This window comes from Corapipo altera, unplaced genomic scaffold, assembly GCF_003945725.1.
Source record: "Corapipo altera isolate COAL_440 unplaced genomic scaffold, ASM394572v1 22b, whole genome shotgun sequence".
NCBI classification, from domain to species: Eukaryota; Metazoa; Chordata; class Aves; order Passeriformes; family Pipridae; genus Corapipo; species Corapipo altera.
Window position 1 is genome coordinate 7,539,783 of NW_020884876.1, and position 19,484 is coordinate 7,559,266.

The following is a 19,484-nucleotide window of genomic DNA, read 5'->3' on the forward strand; positions in this document are numbered from 1 at the left end:
ACCACAGATGACAGAAAACTGACCTCTGCAGACCAGCTGAAGGGTTCTGTTAAGAAGCTAGTTGGCATTTCTGAGGAGGAGGATAGGAATAATTTATCGAAAATAAACAGACCTGGAATTAAATTCTACAGCGTAACACATAGAGCACTGATGGAGGGATTAATGGGGAGGATTTCTGGACCTCAGCAGCTTGATGCGACCGAGAAGGTGGATGCGGACAAGCCTGGCCTGGAAGCAGCAGTAATGCAAAGCAGAAGGCGGGCAAGAGGGATTTTGGAGCGTCTTCCAAGGAATGTGCAGAAATAGTGAGGAGGTACCACAATCTTCCCGCAGACGCACTGGGCTCAGTGCCCGAGCTAAAGAAGGCTCAGCTGTAGGCACTCTGTCGCAGTGCCGGGAAGCCGGGCAGGAGCGCAGGGAAGGGAAGGGAAGGCGGGTGACTCCATAGGGAACCGTGCAGCACCGCGGCCCGTCCTGCCCGGCTGTACGAGGCAGGGCCTGTGCCGACAGCCGCAGCACGGCGAGGGCACTGCCCCGTAGGGCGGGGGCGGGGGCGCGGCCGGGGAGGCGGGGACGCGCCGGCAGCGGGAGCTGCTCCCCGCCCCTTACAGGCGGGAGCGCGCGTGCGCCACGAGGATGCGCCCGCGCCCGGGCCCGGCCCCCGCGGCGGCTCTGACGGACGTGGTGAGTCCGCCCCTCCCCTCATCTCCCCTTCCCTGGGGGTAGGGATGGGTGGGTGGATGGGTTAGTGTTTGTCCGTCCGTCCGTCCTCGGCGGGGATGGGAGTGCTCCCGCCGGGGCTGCCCGCCCTGTGCTCTGGCGGGCTGGGAGCTGTGTCCCCACTGCCAGCTGGGTTTGGCGGCGGCGTTTGGGCCTCCAGCCCCAGGGGCACCTCGGAGAGAGGTGTCGAGGCCCCTCGGACCCCTCTCCGCAGGGCCTGGCTTGTGTCAAACGGGGGCAGCGGCGCCTCCCGCGCTGCCGCCTCCTCCTCCCCGCTGGCAGCTGCTGTTCCTCATCGCCCTGGGGGTCTCGGTCTGCGTGGCTTTGGTCAGGGATTTGGCGGAAGACATCATCATGAGAGAGCCAGGCTCTTTTCGGTGGTGCCAAGCAATAGGACAAGAGGCAACGGGCAGAAACTGATGCACAGGATGTTCCACCTGAGCACGAGGAAGAACTTCTTTGCTGTACAGGTGACTGTGCACTGGAATAGGTTGCCCAGAGAGGCTGTGGAGTCTCCCTCACTGGAGATGTTCGAGAACTGTCTGCAGGCAATTCTGTGCAATGTCCTCTAGGACGACCCTGCTTGAGCAGGGAGATTGGACCACGTGACCCACTGTGGTCCCTTCCAACCTGACCCATTCTGTGATCATCCATGAGGAACCACTACCAAAAGGCCAGATCCTCTCTTCCTCCTTTTGCAAAGCTCTGCTTCTTATTCGTGAATGTTATTCTTGCATAATAATACTTCAAATAGAAAGGTCTTTCACGTCAACCATGCAAACATTCTTTCAGGCACTTGTGGATCCCACACTCCAAGACCCTATTAATGTAGATAACTATATTATCTAAAATACTTCACAGTTAGGCTTCAGGAACCTGAAAATCCTTTGCCCACAACTAAAAGTGTAGTAGATGATTATATTTTCATCAGGTATGCATATCTTGCATATTTCTCTTTAGAATACTTTTAATGGAAAGAAAGTCCTATGTTTTGTTTCTTTCATGAATAACACTAACATTGCACCTGGAAGTCTCTCATACTTTGTAAGTAAACAGTTATGTGATAAGGCTTTCCAAAGGGTCATAGTGTAATTATTGTTATAGGTGCTTGGTGGGGGGGTTTAGAGCAATTAAGGCTGTGAAGCATTTCTTTTTGGACTTAGATTGAAGAATACCCACACTCATCTGGGCTGTCACCTTTTGTTCCTCTCTGCACTGCCACAGCTGGTTTTGTACCACTGTGTTGAACGTGACTGGGAATTGATCTGTCTTCTGCCAATAAGAGGATGGGTTTCCATCTGCATGAGTTCTCTGATGAAGTTCATGTTAAAATGTCTGCAATGAGCAGTCCTGAGGACACAAAGTGGGGACTTTGGAAGGGGGCAAACAGCTGGGTGATCTCTATGCTGGCATAAGTGGCTCTCCTGTCAAATGTGAAACTTGGCCGTAGTTCTACAGGTTGTGTATGTGTCTGCCCCCCTTTTTTTTCTCCTTCTAAAGCTGTGATTTCCTAACCAAGATGAATGCATACTTACAGATGTGCCTAATTACCTTTCTGCTTAGAGCAGTCCTTGGTTTACTTGAGCTAGAAGAAGACATATTATGGGAAATACATTTGGATTGAAAAAAAGACATTTTACCCAAAGTATTTCTAAATGGTAGAAGTATAGAATTACAATTTTTTTGTTTAGGCAGGAAATGTGTTCTAAGGACTGTGTTTGTAGCAGTACTCATGTAATTCAGGTACTGACTCCAGCAACTGTGTGTTGCTGTGCCACACACTTCCCTGTTTATTCACTGGCCTCTTGTAACCGGAGCAGTTGCAATAATTGCTGGTGTGCTGGCATACTGTGGTAAAACAGCAGTCAGTTGTGGCTCGAGAGAAGACATGTTGAAGTGGCTATTCATTTTCATTGCTTCTTTTTTCTCCTTAGGTAATTCTAGAAGCTATGGATATACTCTTCAGAATAAGAGGAGGCTTGGATCTTGCATTTCAGCTAGCAACTACTGATGGTGTGTCTATTAGACTAATAGATTTCTTAGTATTTATATAAACTTCTATTAATAAACTGGTTAAGATATTTATTTTGTTTGCATTTCACCAGCTGTTAAGTGCTTCTTCCAAAACCTGTAACAATTAAGTACGCAAAATGTTATTCTTTATCTCCATAAATTTTCTGACAATCTTTTTCCATCATGTGTTTTTTATTTTCAGCTTGACTCCAAAGTTGACCCTGAAATTCTAAGCAGACAAAGAATAATTTAATGACAATGAATTTGGTTATAACAAGATTGTATTAATACAGTTTTGGGACTGTGGTCCAGTCTTCCTAGAGAAATAGAGAAGGGGAATAAATCAACTAGTCAGCCTAGTGAATTTAGGTGGGATTGGCTCTGGCAGTTCCAAGTGATAACAAGGGACTAGTCCATATGGTGTTAAGGGGCTCCTCTAGTCCCACACTGTTACAGTAATGTGACATCCTCTTCAGAAAGTCAGCTCAAAGCTGTCAGCGACCTATTGAGCTGTCATAGGGCAGAATGTGGAAGGAGGTTGTCTTTAGTTCAAATGTCCCTCATTCTGCATTTTAAAAGACAAGTCTCTACTAGAGACACTGAATTCCATGTTAGTGAACCTTGAAAAGGAATTTGGGCTTATTTGAGGTCATGATGTGCAGCAGAAGTGTGGAATAGATTGGCCTAATGCAAAGCAACATTTTGTGAGTTGCATCCTCAAAGAAGGGCTGTTTATTTGGCTTAATTTACAGTGTAATGAACTTTAACCGCAGTGCAGCGGAGTGGTATTTGAATTGTCCAGATGCATGGTATTCACAGCTCTTAATGTGTAAATATGACACACCATTCTTTTTGAAGGCAGTAGGTTTTTCTTTTGGAGCAGTTTTCCTTTGACTTTTCTAATACTGTAGTTTTTACATACTTCTAGTGCAAAAGTTATCTAATGCTTACCAAATTGAAGTTAAAGGATTAAAGATATACAGTATAGTCTTTGGTGACTTCTTAGGCTTTTTTAACTTTTTGTATTCTAAGCAAAGGTCAGTGAAGAAAAAATGTGGATAATGTGCAAAAGTTGCTCTGTCATGTGCAGTATTGGTTCAGGTTGTAAGGTGTGGATAAAAGTTAAATAGTCAAGTCAAGCTCTGAAAGCCAACTGTCTATACCAGTAATAAAGTTTAAGGCAGACCAGGGTTACAGCTGCAGGTTTATTTTGGCCAGAACTTGGTCTTCAGTTGGACTATAGGCTCTGCTTTTCCAAACATTTAGTCTGTTTGTATTTCTGAACAATGATATGAAATCAGAAACATGTGACTCAGGTTGAATCTTTCCAGGATTTAGTTCAAAGTTTGTCTGTACGTAGAAGTTTGTTTGCAACTGTAGGCTTGGTTAAGAATTATAGATGTGAGAATTGACTGCAGAATAGGTTATTCTGTAATTCATTCAGCTCTTCGTATATGACATCTGAGAGAAAAGAGAACTTTTGTTCAGGGAGGTATGAGTATGAATGTTTGAGGCAGACCTGCTAAGGGAAATCTTACATCAGTTTTTGTTCACCTAGTCATTTTTCTCATCCTAACGGCATTTAGGTTTTTATTCCAAGTTAAAACTTTTTTTTTAATGTATGCCCAGCAGCTATAAAAAAAAGAGCAAGGGAATTTTCTAGTCTAATTGTATCCTTATTGTGTTTCAGAGGCATCAACAAAAAAGGCATTAGGATATGTTTTCAGTGATCTTGCAAACAAATTGTCCTCAGAGGTTCTTGTATTAAGAATTTGCCACAGTTCAGTGTATGTGTGGCCTAACAATGGTATGACCACAGTTCCAGATCTGACTGATGAGTCTGCGTGTAAGGAGATAACACGATTTATCCAGTAAGTATATTAAAAATTGGGGGGAATAGCAGATTAATTTCTTATTATAGTAATTTCTCTTTCTGTTGATACTTCAGATTTGATCAAGATGATGAGACCAAACGAAAGCTTGGCAAAAAGAAGGATAAGAAGTTACAAGATACGGTATGTCTCTCACCCCAGTAAAAAATTATGTCAGAAAATTTATCATTTAAACATTTTCAGACTTGCCCTCCCTGGGCTTTTTTGTGCACAAATAGACATTGACATGAGTTAAAAGAATCATTTTAAAGTCATTGAGACTCAATGTGAGTGCAGAGGTCCACCTATGGTAGATCAGCACATAGAAGTTTGATGTTACTAGCTTTTTTTTAACCCAGGTATTTCATTACTGAGTTTGATACCAAATATCTACAATCTTTCTTTTGCCTACTTGATGCATGTGTAGTTGCAGATGTCCTATTGGTGTCTTTATTCTCTGCAGCAGCAGATAGTCAATGTAGACCTCATGTTGGAAATGACATCTTCTTTAGCTGCTTTGGCTCCAGTCATTGAAAGGGAAAATAAGGAACACCACTACATAAATATGACATTACCAGTTGATGTTGTTGTATCTGTTTCTCCAGAAGAAACGTGGGGAAAGTAAGTGTTATCCTGAACTTGCAATTTTCAGCTTAATTTCTGCTTTTTCTTGAAATAATGAAGTAAAACTATATCATTCGTAATTTTAATGAAAAGTATATAGTATTTTTAGAGTGGAATTTTAACTGTGTAAATAATAAAAGCTCATGTAGACAGCTGTTAGCTTTACTAATCTTGAGAACAATCCTTTTGCTGCCTGCATCAATGTCTGATAGATTTGATAACTCATAACTATTACTTAGCAATGAGAAAGGCAGGGAAATGTTCTAAAAATTCTTGTAAGTATGTGAGGTGTATAAAAGTGAGAGTTGGGGTTTATTTGATGAGTCTTTCTAATCTCAGCCCTACACTAGGGACTGCAGCTGGGTAGGTGCCCATGGAAAACGTTTGAAGCTGCCTCTGTATTTTTAACTTGTATTTTTCCCATAGGATTTGACTCTGAACAATACTAAATGGGGTGGATAAAATGGAAAAAAAAAAAAAGAGAGAAAAAAAAATCCCAAACCAAACCAACCAAACAAAAAAACCCCCATGTAGTCATATATGTAATTTTTATTTTGGCAAATGCTCATAATGGTCGTGTTTCTGATAAAAAACAGCATACCTGCACTTTGGAGGATTGAATCACTAGGGACTGGTTTCTGTGTGCAGACATGCCTTGACTAAAGCATGGTGAGGCTCTGCCTTTGCCTGTGGGAGCAGAAGCAGGAAAGTAGTACATTCATCTGACCAGGTGCAGATATGCATATAAGTATTGCATAACTGCCAGAGCTATGAGAGAAAATGATCCACCATCGCTGCTCTGCTTTTTTAATATTCTCCTTTGGACTTTGCAGGGTACAAAATCTCCTCGTGAAAGCAATTCATGGGCAATTAGATGACATGGAAAGATGTATCATGAAATACGTGAAAGGAACATCAATTGTGGTACCAGAACAATTTCATTTCATGTTACCAGGAAAAAATCATCTTGTAACAGTCTCATATCCTACAGGTATTTCAGATGATCAACTGGAAAGTTACAGAAAGGTAAAGCCAACAAACAGTTTTAATTTTATTTTTAATTGTTGTAATTGAAGCAGTGGTAAAGCTTTTCATTTAGTCAATGTAGAATAAATACTAACAGATAATGTTATTTTTTTAAAATTTATTTTTATTGTAACCAAAGCACCATACTGAATGTGGAAGCTTGATTTATTAGAAGTTATTTTATAAAATATGTGCCAGATCTCATTTTGGTAAGAGAACAATAGAAACTTTAAAAGTACATAAAATTTGGTTTAGATAGATTTTATCTATCCCGTACAATATTCTTTGAGTTTCTCCAGTTCCATGATAGAATATCAGATTATGTGTAGCGTTTTTCTACATTCAGGCTTTAATTACACATGTCCTGAAAGGGTTAATGCTGGGAGGGTTTGTTTGTTTTGGTTTCTTTCTTGGTGTTTGGTGGGGTTTTTGTCTGTTTGTTTGGAGGGGGCTGCTTTTTGTGGCTTACAGCTGACCAGGCTTAGCTAGCTTTTGTTTTGTTTTTGCCTTCTGGGTTGGCACATGTAGAAAAAGGAGGATGAGGTGGAAGAATGTTGTGATGCGGCAGAACCTTCAGATTGAGACTGAGTTCAACCAGGTCACACATACTGAGAGCAGCTTAGAGATGTAGAAGCTGTGGTGATTTTTCATTTTCTTCTGTGTGAAGCATTACTGGGTCTTTAAAACCTAATCTAGCCTTGCATTTGCAGAGGCCTCAGGCACTGGTGCCACACTGTCTGTCCTGCTCTCTGTCTGCTGTTCACTCTTACCCACTGATGGAAAGTGTTACCTCTGCCTAAAATGTATTACCTGTGTTACACACATTATCCTAGATGATCTCATCATTCCTTTCACTTTTAAGCTCTGTGAAATAAGACAGTATATCTCTTTAATTGTGGCTGCTGTGTTATAAACAGGGCTTAAGAGATTTAAAAATAGACCGAATCTGCTTGAGCCATAAGCTCAGTATCTTTAGTTTGTCTCAATACAAGGTATTTGTGTGTCTTCAGTATCAGTTAAGATTATAATTCAGTGTGTGTATCTATCTACACTACTACATAGATAAAACTGTAATTCTTTTCTGTGATGTATTTTATCATACTTCCATAACAAACTTGTCACTCGTGGTATCTTCAGTGGGGCTCCAGTGGCAGGCATTATGTAACAGGACTACATAAAACAGTGGGCCCTTTAGACAGGAGGTAAGCCTGCATGAACTTCCTTTGAGACGTGAGATCTAGTAGTAAACGTACATGCTGAATGTTTTGTTAAGCATATTTTAATAATTTGCTAAGCTATGCTGTTAAAATTATATATATGTCTTTATTGCTGCTTACAATTTGATCTTTCTTGTAATCCAAAGTTTGAATTGTGCTCTTTATTTTTATTCGAACTTGCATGTAGGAATTGCATGGGTTATACAATCTGCCTTGTGACAGACCATATTTCAAGAGAGCAAATGCTTATCATTTTCCAGATGAACCATATAAAGATGGATATCTCAGAAATCCACACTTACATCTTAATTCACCTGGTATGGAGCCTGGTATGGTAAGTTTAAGTTGAACATTTGTCAGAAAGTACTTTTTCTTTTACTTGAGTTTGTTATTAAAAGCAGTAACTTAGATCGTCAGTGTTGTGTAGATGAGAAAGTGAAATAATTGGCCCAGCCTTTTAAATCAAAGGGCTTCTCTGCGCAAAATGGCATTGCTTTAGGTTGCTATATTTGTCCCAAAGAAATTGGATTTTCTTGGAAAAGGATGTGCACATTTTTAGCATGTACTTTAAAAGTTTCTTAGAACCCGGACAAGAAACTAAAACCATGAACAGAGATGTTTACGAGACAAAACCAGGAGGAGTGATCATGTGTGAATAATGGCCCTTTGATTCTTCCAAAGATTTGCAGCTGAAAACTTTTACAGTGCAAGTGACAGGTCATATGACTTCTCTGAAAACTGATGCAAGTGTGATCAGATTCTTTTGTGTTATCTCTTTCTGTGCAGGTTTATTTAGTACATGGTGTGTATAGTTATCACCACTATATGCAGGATCGGACTGATGACAGTGGTTGGGGCTGTGCCTATAGGTCTTTGCAGACAATCTGCTCTTGGTTCAAGCACCAAGGTTACATTGATAGACCTATACCAACACACAAGGAAATCCAACAGGTATAGACCATTTAAGGAGATTCATTATTTTATGCATATTTGTCTAAAGTATTTGTGTAGATTATTTTTTAAAGATCCAATCCATATATTTTGATTTGTGTGATATTTTTAATTTATCTCTTAAATTGAAGTAGTGGTTCTGAGTTACTGTTTTTAACAAGTTTTATTATAGGAGATCTGTCTCCAAATGTTTATCACTGTTGAATGACATTATCTGTACAAATAAGACTCCTTAAAATAGTCTTTTAAATGTTTCCTTGGATTAATGTTCTTTTAGAAGCTGAGATTATGACATTTTCAGTGTTTTTGCCAAATGAAAAGAGAACAAAGAACCCAGTGTGTCATACTAAAATCAGTTTTAAAACTGACTTTTGTATTCAGTGACAGTTGGATTAGTCCCCAGATGCTATGCATGAATTTATTGACGCCTTTTGCAAATTTGCCTTTGAGAACAGCATGCTTTTCCTGATTTTTTAACTCTCCTTCACTTCTTTTTCTGTTTTGAATCCAACTACATACCTGAATGTGTTCATTTCTCTTAAGAGCACTGAAGAAAAACTGTAGGCTTGGGTAACTAATACTCTGTGCCTATCCAGAAATACTGCAATTACCTTCCATCTTCTAAAAATAGTTCTTTGTGTTCTATTAGTTAACCGAACATCTTTAGCAAAGTTTAATCCAGTTCATAAAACAACTTTCATCCTACCTAGCAAGGATGTGAACACTAAAGGTAAAACTGCATTTCCTGAACATTGCTCAGACCAGATCTAAAGCTAAAAGCTCCTGAAGTCTCTGCACTCCTGTAATATTTTTAGGCATCTAGAAGAGAGCAGTAGCCTGCAGGAGACTTTGTGGGCTTTGTATCCTGAGCAGAAAAGGACCCTCTCAAGTGCTGCATGTAGCATATAAGCCTCAGAACAGAGAAGAGTTTAAAATAAACCACAACTTTTGGTGTATTTCAGTGGCCTCTTTCTCAGAGCACTATTTTATGGATCCTTTTCTGAGATGCTTTGAATCGGCATCCAAGCCCTTCAGTCTATGAAGTGGCTTCTGCAGTGTCCAAATGATGCATTATTAGACAGCTCAGTGTTCACCATCCCAGCTTGAAGTCTGCCTGTGGACCTGGGTTTGTAGTCTGTGCTTATGGACACTGTTCTGTGTTACTGCTTAAAGGGACATTTCTAAAACAGAACCCCAGTGAATGTATTTGATACTTATTTTCTGCTTTTGACTGGCTAGGTTCAAAACACATTTCCATAAATATAAAACAACTTTATTCACAAAAATGTGGTGGAATTCCCTACTATATGTTGTTGCTGTTTGTTTTTCTTCTTCATCATGATGTTGCAAAGGCACTGGTTGATGCTGGAGACAAGCCTGCAGCATTTGTTGGATCACGGCAATGGATTGGTTCAATTGAGGTACAGCTTGTTCTGAATCAGCTTTTTGGAATAACATCCAAGATATTATTTGTCAGGTAAGAATCATTAACTGTTTAGTAGCTCAGTAATTGTTAAAAAGACTGAATGCCATAAAAAGCAAATTATGATTACAGTGGTTGGGAGAATGGGAATAATTAAAGAGATAAATCCTTTAAGGGTTCTTTGTTTATAAGTCTTATATTCCCCCTTTATTTTTTGCTAAATGCTTACAGATAAAGGTGGTGTTGAATTTCTTGCAGGCTTGGGGTTTCAGTTTCCAGTTGCTATAAATTGCTTAAGGATATGCCAACTGCCCAGTTTCATAAAGCTACAAATGCGGCTCCCATTGGATGTGCTTAATCCTATAAATTGCCTAATGATATGCAAACTGATATGGAACTCAGCCTGTTCCTTTGCATCACATTTTTGAAGCAGACAAACAGTCCAGTGGCCACAGGGAACTGAATGCACACTGATAAATTATTGCTGTGTCCACAGAGCTAACTCCTGAGGGTTGAGGCGAATTGCTGAGCAGCCTGGAAATAATGTTCTCTTTTTTTGGGTTTGTGTGACAAATAAAACAAGGAATCTGTTTTCATTCTGACAATCTGATCATCTTATAGACAATGAACGACCCTACAAAGATATTTTTGGACAAAAAGAATAATGTTCAGCATTTATCAGAAGTAAAATTACCAGATTTTTATCACAGAGGCAACACCAAGCAGACTAACAAATCCCTGAACATGTTGTGATAAATAGAGTCATGAAATAAAGAACATATACCAACACAGTGCGTATGAAAATTCAAGTCAAAATACTATTCGTGTATTTAGAGTAAATTCCACTGTAAATATTCTAAATAAGCATGGTGATGGGGATTCTTAATCTTAGGAAAATAGCTCAGTTCTTAAATATCTTAATCTTTGTTTCTGTTCCAGAGCTTGTATTTGCAGATGATCCAGCTATTATTTATGATAGCTGTGACAGACCCTGCCATTAGGAAGATTTTTATTCCTGTATATAAGAATATAGAATAAATTCTTTTGTGAACTGAGTAGAATTGCCTATAGTGTTGCCCCAAGGGAACACCAATTTTTTTCAGGATTATGAAAAACCAACATCAATACCGTGCTGGGAAGAAGAAAATATTATGCATCTTTTTTAGCTGGTCACTGGCAGTGGATGACATTTTTGTCTTGGGTTTATTTCACATAGCACCTCTAACCTTTAATGGAAATAAGACTTCACAGCTGCGCCAGCAACACTAGTACTGGGTCCTGGATCCACTATCATAAATGCACCATTTCCCAGTTTTGTATTCTATCTGCATTTAATCCATCTCTCCAGGAACTTGGGAAGTAGGTGTGCAGGCTTTCTTTGGGTTTTAAAGAAGTTAACCACTCTATGAAGAACTATAATGACAAGATATTAAATATATCTGTATTAATTTCCTTGCCTAGCTTTTGTCACCACTTTTGGGAGTACTGTCAGTCTTCTAAGAGGAATATAAGTCTCCATCAGACATATGTCTTCAGCTCCAAATCCTAGAGTATGTGCATGCATTGTGTGCACACCTTTCTCTTACATCTAGATTTCTTTTGTTAGTGGCTGGTCTACATAGTTGAAAAAGAAAGCAGGGAGAATGTAACAAAGCTAAGTTCAGTGTTGCTTTTGAACAGATTACTAATGTTATTTGAGATTTGGTTTTCAAAGCCAACGTGGGTATGAATATTGCAATTGCTTGTGCAATTACAGTAGAAACTTACCTTAAGAGAGGTAATTATACGCATCTTTATCAAGTCCTTATTTTTTTGTTACTTCAGACTTCCCCTTGTTGACAGATATGGCCAACCTCTTTTTCAGCCACTTGGAGGGACCTCTTGGGGTTTACCAGCTGTCCCCACTGTGAGAGATGAGCAGCAGACACTTTCATAGAGGCTGGGTGACTCCAGATGCTCCACAGTGGCAATGAGGCTTACAGCAGATTCATTGGTCCAACCAGGATCTCTGAGATGCATTAGAAAATGTTTTTCACATTGTCTCAGGAAGTTTACACAGTAATAATCCAAGTGACCCTCTAATCGGTTACCTATGCAATTAACAAGTATAATGGATAATTAGAGAATTAAGCCTAGTGAGAATGACAAATCTATTGTTGTTTTTCTTACCTAGCCAGGGTTCTGAACTAGCATTGCAGGGAAGAGAGCTTGCTAATCATTTCAAGACTGAGGGAACTCCAATTATGATTGGTAAGTGCTTGAATATTGAAGAAAGCCAGTGAAAGTTCATGGCCTCCCTGTGCTGAATTGTATTTCAATTAGAACCCGTTCAATTTACTGTACAAGAGTTAATCAAAACTGTAGATGAATTAAAAATTATGGTTTCCCCAAGGTAGCTTCAAAAATGATACAATTTAGTCTGTCTGGTATCTTTTAATTCAGTATTACTCCCAAGCTCAGTATTAAACATGGTAACAAAAGTCAATCTAAATGGTGTTTTTGTAAATGGCTGTTAAATCATAACTTGAGAGCTGACTTCTGCTCTCTAGAGGAACAGAAGATCATACAGTTCCCCAAAACTTCCCCTCACAGAAGCGTAGTGTTTCTCTTGCTTGGAAGAGAAGTTTTTATCCAAATTTTTTTTAAGACCAGTTTTAATAATCTGAGATGTTGTTAAGGTAAGTGCCACTCCTAAGAATACTGTAACTTTAATTGAACTATTTCCAAGCTGTGGTTTATAAAATTAGTAATATTGATATTATTATGTTCAGCTTTAATAAAATTAATTTTAGCAGTTTTTACAATCCATATTTGATACTCCACAATATAGTGTTACTTTCTCAAATTAGAGGTCCCAAAAGTCCAGGCTTTAGTATGATGATGGTTTAGATTATATATTAGAAAGAAGTGAGGGTGGTGAGGCACTGGCACAGGTTGACCAGAGAAGCTGTGGATGCCCCATCCCTGGGAGCGTTCAAGGCCGGGCTGGGTGGAGCTTTGAGCAAGCTGGTGTAGAAGATGTCCCTGCCCATGGCAGCAGGGTTAGAACTAGGAGATATTTACGGTCCCTTCCAACCCAAAGCATTTTATGATTCTATGAAATATTCTTTGTCTTTCAGCAGCCTTTTTGTCTGAATTTCAAGAATTTAGAATCCTGTATTGAAAAATCTTTTAGGCTGTAACTTATTTTTCCCTGTAATGCTCTCTTGTAGGTTGGTTTAATTTTTTTTGTTGTTGGAGGTATGGAGATTGGCTGTTTGGGGGTTGTTTTTAGTTGTGTTCTTTTGCAGATTTTGCAATTCCTGTCTGTTGTGTGGAGTCATTACTACAGTATTGCAGGGGCATAAACTTCTCATGTTACCTGAAAGAAACGTGCAAGAGTTGATCTGTGCCCATCTCATCAAAATATCCCTTTTTCCTGTTTGCAAGCTAGAGAAAGTCAGAAGTTACTACTCTGCCCCTAATATCCATTGATGTAAATTAGTAGAAAACAGCAGATAAACCTTATCCAGCAATTCTGATTTCTGTTCTAACTTTAGTCATTTTACAACCAGGAAGTTTTCCAGATTTCTTTTATACAGTTAAGTTTCTTTAAAGAAAAACTGCAAAACAGATGTTTGAAATACTCTTGACTTCATCTGGTGAAAGTTTTGAGGATTTAACCTGCCTTGCTGACTTGCAAGAAATTTGAAAAGTAAATTCTTTACTTACTACAACTAATCTTCCCTAGTTGCAGTAAAGATATGTTATTTAATAATGTGTAGAATCTTATGTAGGTCAGCTTCAGAATCATCTTGATAACTAAGCTAATCTGTTAGTAGAAAGTGTTGATGTATTTTTATTTAAGCCTTGCCCATTTGCCAATCTCAGTAAAATAAACGTAGCAATTTGTGTTTCTCCTGTTTTAGGTGGAGGTGTTTTAGCTCACACGATATTAGGAGTGGCTTGGAATGAGATTACAGGGCAAATAAAATATTTGATTCTAGACCCACATTACACCGGAGGAGAAGATCTGCATGCTGTTTTGGAAAAGGTGAGGCTTCATGCCTATATATACACACATATTTATGTACATACATAGATCAGGTAACGTACGGCCAAATACGAATTAGCCATTATACGGCTTCTCGGTTCCTTATGGAGGAAGTGCTGATCCCAGTTAACCTGCATACTACTGTATGGTACTTATTGGCAGTTTCTGAAACTTAGTGTCTTTGGAGATGTATCAGATCAGCAACTGTTCTTCATTTTATCTGAAGTAACCCATCTCCCTCTTCTACTCTGTAGTGTATACAATAACTGTGTTTGGTATTTTGAATGAAACAGAAAAATCTGTTCAGCCTGTAAAATGCTGAAAATGAAGCAGAGAAGATAGCAATTTATTTTAAATTTTAAAAATTATTTTAAAAATCCAACACTAAGCATTCTCAGATCAGGCCTTGAACTATGTTTAAAGGTCAGGTACTGAACTGTTTTAAAAATGTGGGAGAACTGTAAAGAAAAAACCTCCGAAGAGCTAAAGGGTATGTAATATTATTTCCACATTTAAAGCCACTAGAAGGGATGACACAGCGCATTACAAAACAGTAAATGTAGTGTCAGAAATGTAAACTGTGAAAAGTGGATAAAATCTCCTGTAGGTGTTACATAATCAATTTCTTCTCTGTTCTTCATATTAAGTTGCAAATAGTAACTTTTATTTTGAATCTCTGATATCCATGTGTGGGGCCCAACAGAAAAAGCTGTTTTAAGAAACATTCTGCTGGACTGTAATTATCAAAGCTTGACATGAAAACAGAAGCAGTTTCCAAAGAATGTGTAGGACCAAAGGCTGTTACAGCTACAGTTGTTAAGAATGGTCCAGGAGGATAGAATACATGCAGAACCTACTTTCCTCATCAAAAGTGGATGGGGAGGAACTGAGGTGGAGTGGACTGGCATTCTGTAGCTGTTTTCTTCAAAAACATCTCCAATAATTCTGTGGTACTCTGCAAACTTAAGAGCTTTGTTAGACTGCTTTTTTTTCTGCAGAATCAGGATGAACAGCACAGTTTCTGATATTGAAAGCTCTGCTTGGGGCTGAAATATCAGCTATTACCAAAGAAGGCAAGGATTCAGGATGAGAAATGGGAACCGCAAGAATGATTTTAGAATAATACTAATCTCTCTGTAGCAGCAGAAGAGGTAGCGGGAAGGGGGCATGGAGTGCAGGAGATGATACTTCTAGGAACTAAGCTGGGGAGATAGGAACAGGGAGAGAGAGTCTGCTATAAATTTTCCATTCATGTGTTTCCAGGCATGTAGGCAACTTTCTGAAAATTGTCATTGCATTCCATAGGTATCTGAAAAGAATTCATACAGCTTAGTAAAATGATTAGTAAAATAAATCCAATAGAAGTAGGTAAGAATACTAGAATTCATAGTAGATTTAAAAGCTATCTTGCTTTTCTTGGACAGGGCTGCTGTGGATGGAAGGGCCCGGAGTTTTGGAACAAGGACGCCTATTATAATCTGTGCCTACCTCAACGACCAAAAGCTATTTAAATTCCTCTCTTGTGCTGGAACATGCCACGCCAGACTACTAGCTGATCTAGATAAAACTGTCCTGTTATTTATCAAAAGAATGCTTTAAGTCAATCAAAATTCAGTTGAAATAGAAACGTTGCTGGCGTAATTTAAATTAAGAAACTTTTTTTTTAAATGAAACCTCTAGAAATAAGAGTTATCTGCTGTGAACTGCATTCCTTACAAATGCATTTATTAGGCAACTAATATCTGTTCTTTTCCCTAAGGCAACTTTATGTTTATATAGCATTTTTTGCCACGCTAAAATCTTTACAGATTAAATGCCCAATCCTTTTATTTTATGGATTTCTTTCATGACGAAAAGATGAACTGTCCCCTGCCTTTCAGATTCTACACAGCCAGCTGTCTTGTGCACTGTGAATCTGTTCAAAGGCATCGTTTGCTGCTGGTACTGTCAATGACGGCCTTTTGGGAGTGGGAAAAAAGTGGCTATATATTGAATTTTATGAATTCTGCTCTCATATTTACACAGAAAAAAAAAATCAAGATAATTAATTGTCACATGCTCATTTATTTATAGCTGTATGAATACAACTATTGGGGGGGGAACCACAACATTCTTCTGTAAGAAGTAACAATAAACAAGCTTTCCTCCTTCTCAGAAGGAGACAATGTCCCAGCATACACATCTGGCTGCTCAATGTATCATCCAGTCATGTTTCTTCAGACTTTGGATTCCCCATATTTCATGTTGGGATTACAGGCTGTTTCTTCTGGCAGCAAGGAAACAAGATCTGTCATCTGAATAAACAACAATAAGTCTGTAGCTTCTACATCAGTACAAGTAAGAGTACCTATTTTTTTCCCCTTTGTTAAAGTAGTCGTTCCACTGGCATTCCCCATGCACTGTCCGTTTCCAAGAAGACCATAACCTTAACTACCTATGCAAGTTCATCCTTACTAGCAGGCTTCTATATCTAACTGCTGTGTGTCTAAAACCATTTCCTTGGACGCTAAAAACATTTAGAAAAATATTCTGAATTGTATTAAACTTAACTGTGTTACACACCATCTGATCTTCTCCTCTTCCTGCTTATGGATCTGCTGGTTTTACTTTCTTGTTTCTGTGCAGTTGGATCCTCTCTCAGCAAGCCATGTTTGTCACTTAGCAAGTAGCCACACCGTCCTTTCAGTTTCATTGTCTGAGTGTGCTGAATTGTGGTGAGGAACTTGGCACATTCCAGAAAGCCATAAGCAAGTGCAAGATCTGCTGCTGTCTGTCCACTGTTGTTGCACAAGCTGAAACACAGAGTTAACAATAACCAATTACACTGGCATATATATTATGAGCAACCACTGATTAAGGGGTATATTTAGACAGATGTATAAAAATAACTACAGAAAATCAATATCAAGAAGGTTTGTCAAGGATAGCATGGGGCTCATACAGAGGGCTGGCATTAAATACAACAATAATTATTTTAAAATAAATTTGTCATCAGACTAGGATTGGCTTCTCATATCAGAAAGGCAAGAAGAAGATGAGCACAGCATTGGAATGGAAAACTAACAACGAGAGATTATGATCAGGAATATTCTCTCAGCAGTTATTACAGAGGTATTTAACATATAACAAAATAACAGGATATGGTCCATGCTACTTTGGTGCTTATCTCAGTTTTTAATACTCTTATGCTGTAGTCATGCTATATTTGCAGCCTTAGCATGCACATCATGAACAAGCAGAAGTACTGTGTAAAATACACATCCTTTGATGCTGTTACTGAAATTAATAAATGTAACTCAACTTACTCAATTTTGGCATCACCAGCAACAAGGAGAGCGAGACATTCCAAACTTCCAGCTTTTGCTGCTTTATGAATTGGGGCTTCTCCAAGGCAATCCTAAAAACACAATTTACATATAGCAGTCATTTGAAGAAGGGGAATGGGATAAACCTATCTTGTTCCTCAAAATGACTGTGTATATCAGCCTGTTGAGAGCGAGCGTACTTGATAACTGCCATTAAATGTTTAGTGTATTCGTCACCACAAAGTAAAAACGCTGTCCCCTGCAATACTAATTTTTTAACCTTTGCCTTCTAAAAGATAATTTACACAGAATACACTCTGTACACTGATTAACAGCATTTTTGAGCATCATTCAGGGATTGCTGTGACCAACAGCTTTCTACCAGCTCAGAGGTATAAGTAAATTAAACTTTGCAGCTAGAATCCTTATGTGTACTGGAAGTACAAAGGACAAAATTTTGGAGGAAAAATAAATAATCATTTGTGTAAAAGAATTAAGTTCTCTAGAAATCTGCATGCAGCACTGTGTGAAAATTGCATTATTATAGCAAATGAAATTGCTAACACAATATAGACAGGATTTCTGGTTCATGCTAGAGCTTACTCTAAAATAAGTGACCCTAGGTACCTCATGCCATACAACTGTTTATAAAACCTCTCTTAGATAAAAAGTATGTAAATAATATTAACTGGAATTACTAACATACCAGATTAGAAGTGGAAGAAATGAAACTTATGTATTTTTACCTGTTGGTTCAAATTTGCTCCTGTCTGTAGTTGCCAAAGTAGGAAAAAAGCTTCACCACCACAAGCAGCCAAGTGAGCTGGAGACTGACCAAAGGCATCTGCAGGTGCGTTCACACCGGTTCCTGCCTCAAACAGATTGCTGAAACTACCAGACTGAAATAAACAATAAATCAAAAGACAAAGAAAAAAAGGAAAAGAAAAGAATGTTACTGCCAGTTTAAGCCACAGCAGATCTAAGCACACTGCATTATGGCAGGAAACATCCCCCTCGCAAATCGTCGGACCTTCGTGTTCCTTGAAACTTCCCTTTAAAAAAAAAATAAACAGCTCCAAGCATGACTTTTTTGGCTTTTAATCTCATAATCGGAAATACCGATCGACGGCGGCAGCGCCCCAACATTCCGAACAGTTCCAGGTAAAGTACACTTCACCCTGTTCCGTGTCTGGGCTCCCGGTAAGACAAAGGAACAGACCCACCTTCCCCAAACCTCACCTCTAAACTGCAGTCCAGCATCAACATCGCCTCCCTTTGCTGAGCGCGGCGGGCTGGCGGGGCTGTGGCGGCTCCGCGGCTTTCGGAGCTCCGGGGCTGTGGCGGCTCCGGGGCTGTGGCCGCCCACCCCCCTCACCAGCCGCGCGCGCAGGCAGCTCCGGCCGCAGCCCCCGCCCCCCGCGGCCGCGTCACGTAGGCAGCGGCAGCGCCCGCCCGGCCGCCATTGGCCGCCCCGGGGGCGCCGCGGGGCCGGGGCGGGCTGCCGGTGGCTGTGCGGGCAGCGGCGGGGGCGGCCATGTGGCGCGGGGCGGCTCGGCACGTCCCGCACACACTCGCAGCCGCGGGAGCGCCGTCCCGCCCGCCATCCCACCGGTGTCCGCCATCCCACCGGTGTCCGCCATCCCGCCGCTGCCACTCCCGAGGAGCCTGACACCGGCTGCGGCACTGGTCGGGAGCGGGGGTCTCCGGAAACCCCTCCTGCCGCTGGCAGCCGGGAGCCCACCGAACCATGTACGCGTCATACTGGTTTGCTTGGTTTTGCTGTTGCTAAGCACAGCCTCCTGTGAGGTTCTGCCATCTTACCTTGGGGTACTGCTGGATTGGGAAGGCAAAACCAAGGCAGACTTGGATCTAGGAAAGAAAGCAATAGAGGATTAATTTAGAATTTCCCCCGAAAAAAGTTGAAGTCAGTATAAAGAAATCCCCTACGCAAGCTCTGCCACTAGGCCAGGGAGACTGACCAGACCTGCCACGGTCTATGAAACCCCAGGCTCCCTTTCAGTGTACACACAGCAAGTTCATCACCAGTCTCAGCAGGACTAGAACTGGTGATGGTGGAGGTGGACGCAGCTACCTGTTACATCTCTGCTCAAAACACATTTGCAAGAAGCACAGATTTGATTGTCACTGACCTGAGTTCAAAATGTCCTAGACAGGGTCAGACCACGTGAGCCAAGGTCGCAAACAGGCTTTCCACCCATAGACTTGTCTGTGCTGGAAACCAGAACCTGCCACAGCCATACTCAAAGGCTGTTTCCATCAAAAAGAAGTGCTTGGAATCTG

The 19,484-nt window shown here is 40.2% G+C and overlaps 2 protein-coding genes across 5 annotated transcripts; one reads left to right on the forward strand and one right to left on the reverse strand.

Moving 5' to 3' along the window:
* Positions 1–616: 616 nt before the first annotated feature.
* On the forward strand, positions 617–16,442 carry UFSP2 (UFM1 specific peptidase 2). 4 transcript variants are annotated; one of them, XM_027635981.1, is made up of 12 exons: positions 617–684; positions 2,655–2,733; positions 4,424–4,604; positions 4,682–4,748; positions 5,068–5,225; positions 6,062–6,254; positions 7,659–7,805; positions 8,258–8,422; positions 9,775–9,899; positions 12,019–12,095; positions 13,754–13,878; positions 15,303–16,442. In XM_027635981.1, the coding sequence occupies exons 1-12, from the start codon at positions 637–639 to the stop codon at positions 15,387–15,389; spliced, it is 1,452 nt and encodes a 483-aa protein (XP_027491782.1). In that variant the 5' UTR covers positions 617–636; the 3' UTR covers positions 15,390–16,442. The 4 variants fall into 4 exon arrangements, with proteins under 4 accessions (XP_027491782.1, XP_027491783.1, XP_027491784.1 ...); XM_027635982.1 differs by having other exon boundaries at positions 5,071–5,225; XM_027635983.1 differs by lacking the exon at positions 617–684 and adding an exon at positions 706–847 and having other exon boundaries at positions 2,653–2,733.
* Positions 15,923–18,555, reverse strand: ANKRD37 (ankyrin repeat domain 37). Its single transcript, XM_027635990.1, has 5 exons — positions 18,423–18,555; positions 17,930–18,082; positions 17,184–17,275; positions 16,441–16,670; positions 15,923–16,172 (listed from the first exon to the last, which is right to left on the reverse strand). Exons 1-5 carry the CDS (start codon positions 18,447–18,449, stop codon positions 16,129–16,131), a joined length of 546 nt encoding a protein of 181 aa, XP_027491791.1. The 5' UTR covers positions 18,450–18,555; the 3' UTR covers positions 15,923–16,128.
* Positions 18,556–19,484: the final 929 nt, after the last annotated feature.

Excerpts from the sequence above, each read along its gene's own strand:
- UFSP2 (XM_027635981.1), top strand. The coding sequence starts at position 637 with ATGCGCCCGCGCCCGGGCCCGGCCCCCGCGGCGGCTCTGACGGACGTG. Across the intron at positions 2,734-4,423 it reads TCAGCTAGCAACTACTGATG|AGGCATCAACAAAAAAGGCA; the intron begins GTGTGTCTATTA and ends ATTGTGTTTCAG. Across the intron at positions 9,900-12,018 it reads TCCAAGATATTATTTGTCAG|CCAGGGTTCTGAACTAGCAT; the intron begins GTAAGAATCATT and ends TTTCTTACCTAG.
- ANKRD37 (XM_027635990.1), bottom strand. The coding sequence starts at position 18,449 with ATGTTGATGCTGGACTGCAGTTTAGAG. Across the intron at positions 18,083-18,422 it reads TGCTGGACTGCAGTTTAGAG|TCTGGTAGTTTCAGCAATCT; the intron begins GTGAGGTTTGGG and ends TGTTTATTTCAG. Across the intron at positions 16,173-16,440 it reads GAAGAGGAGAAGATCAGATG|ATGACAGATCTTGTTTCCTT; the intron begins GTGTGTAACACA and ends TTGTTTATTCAG.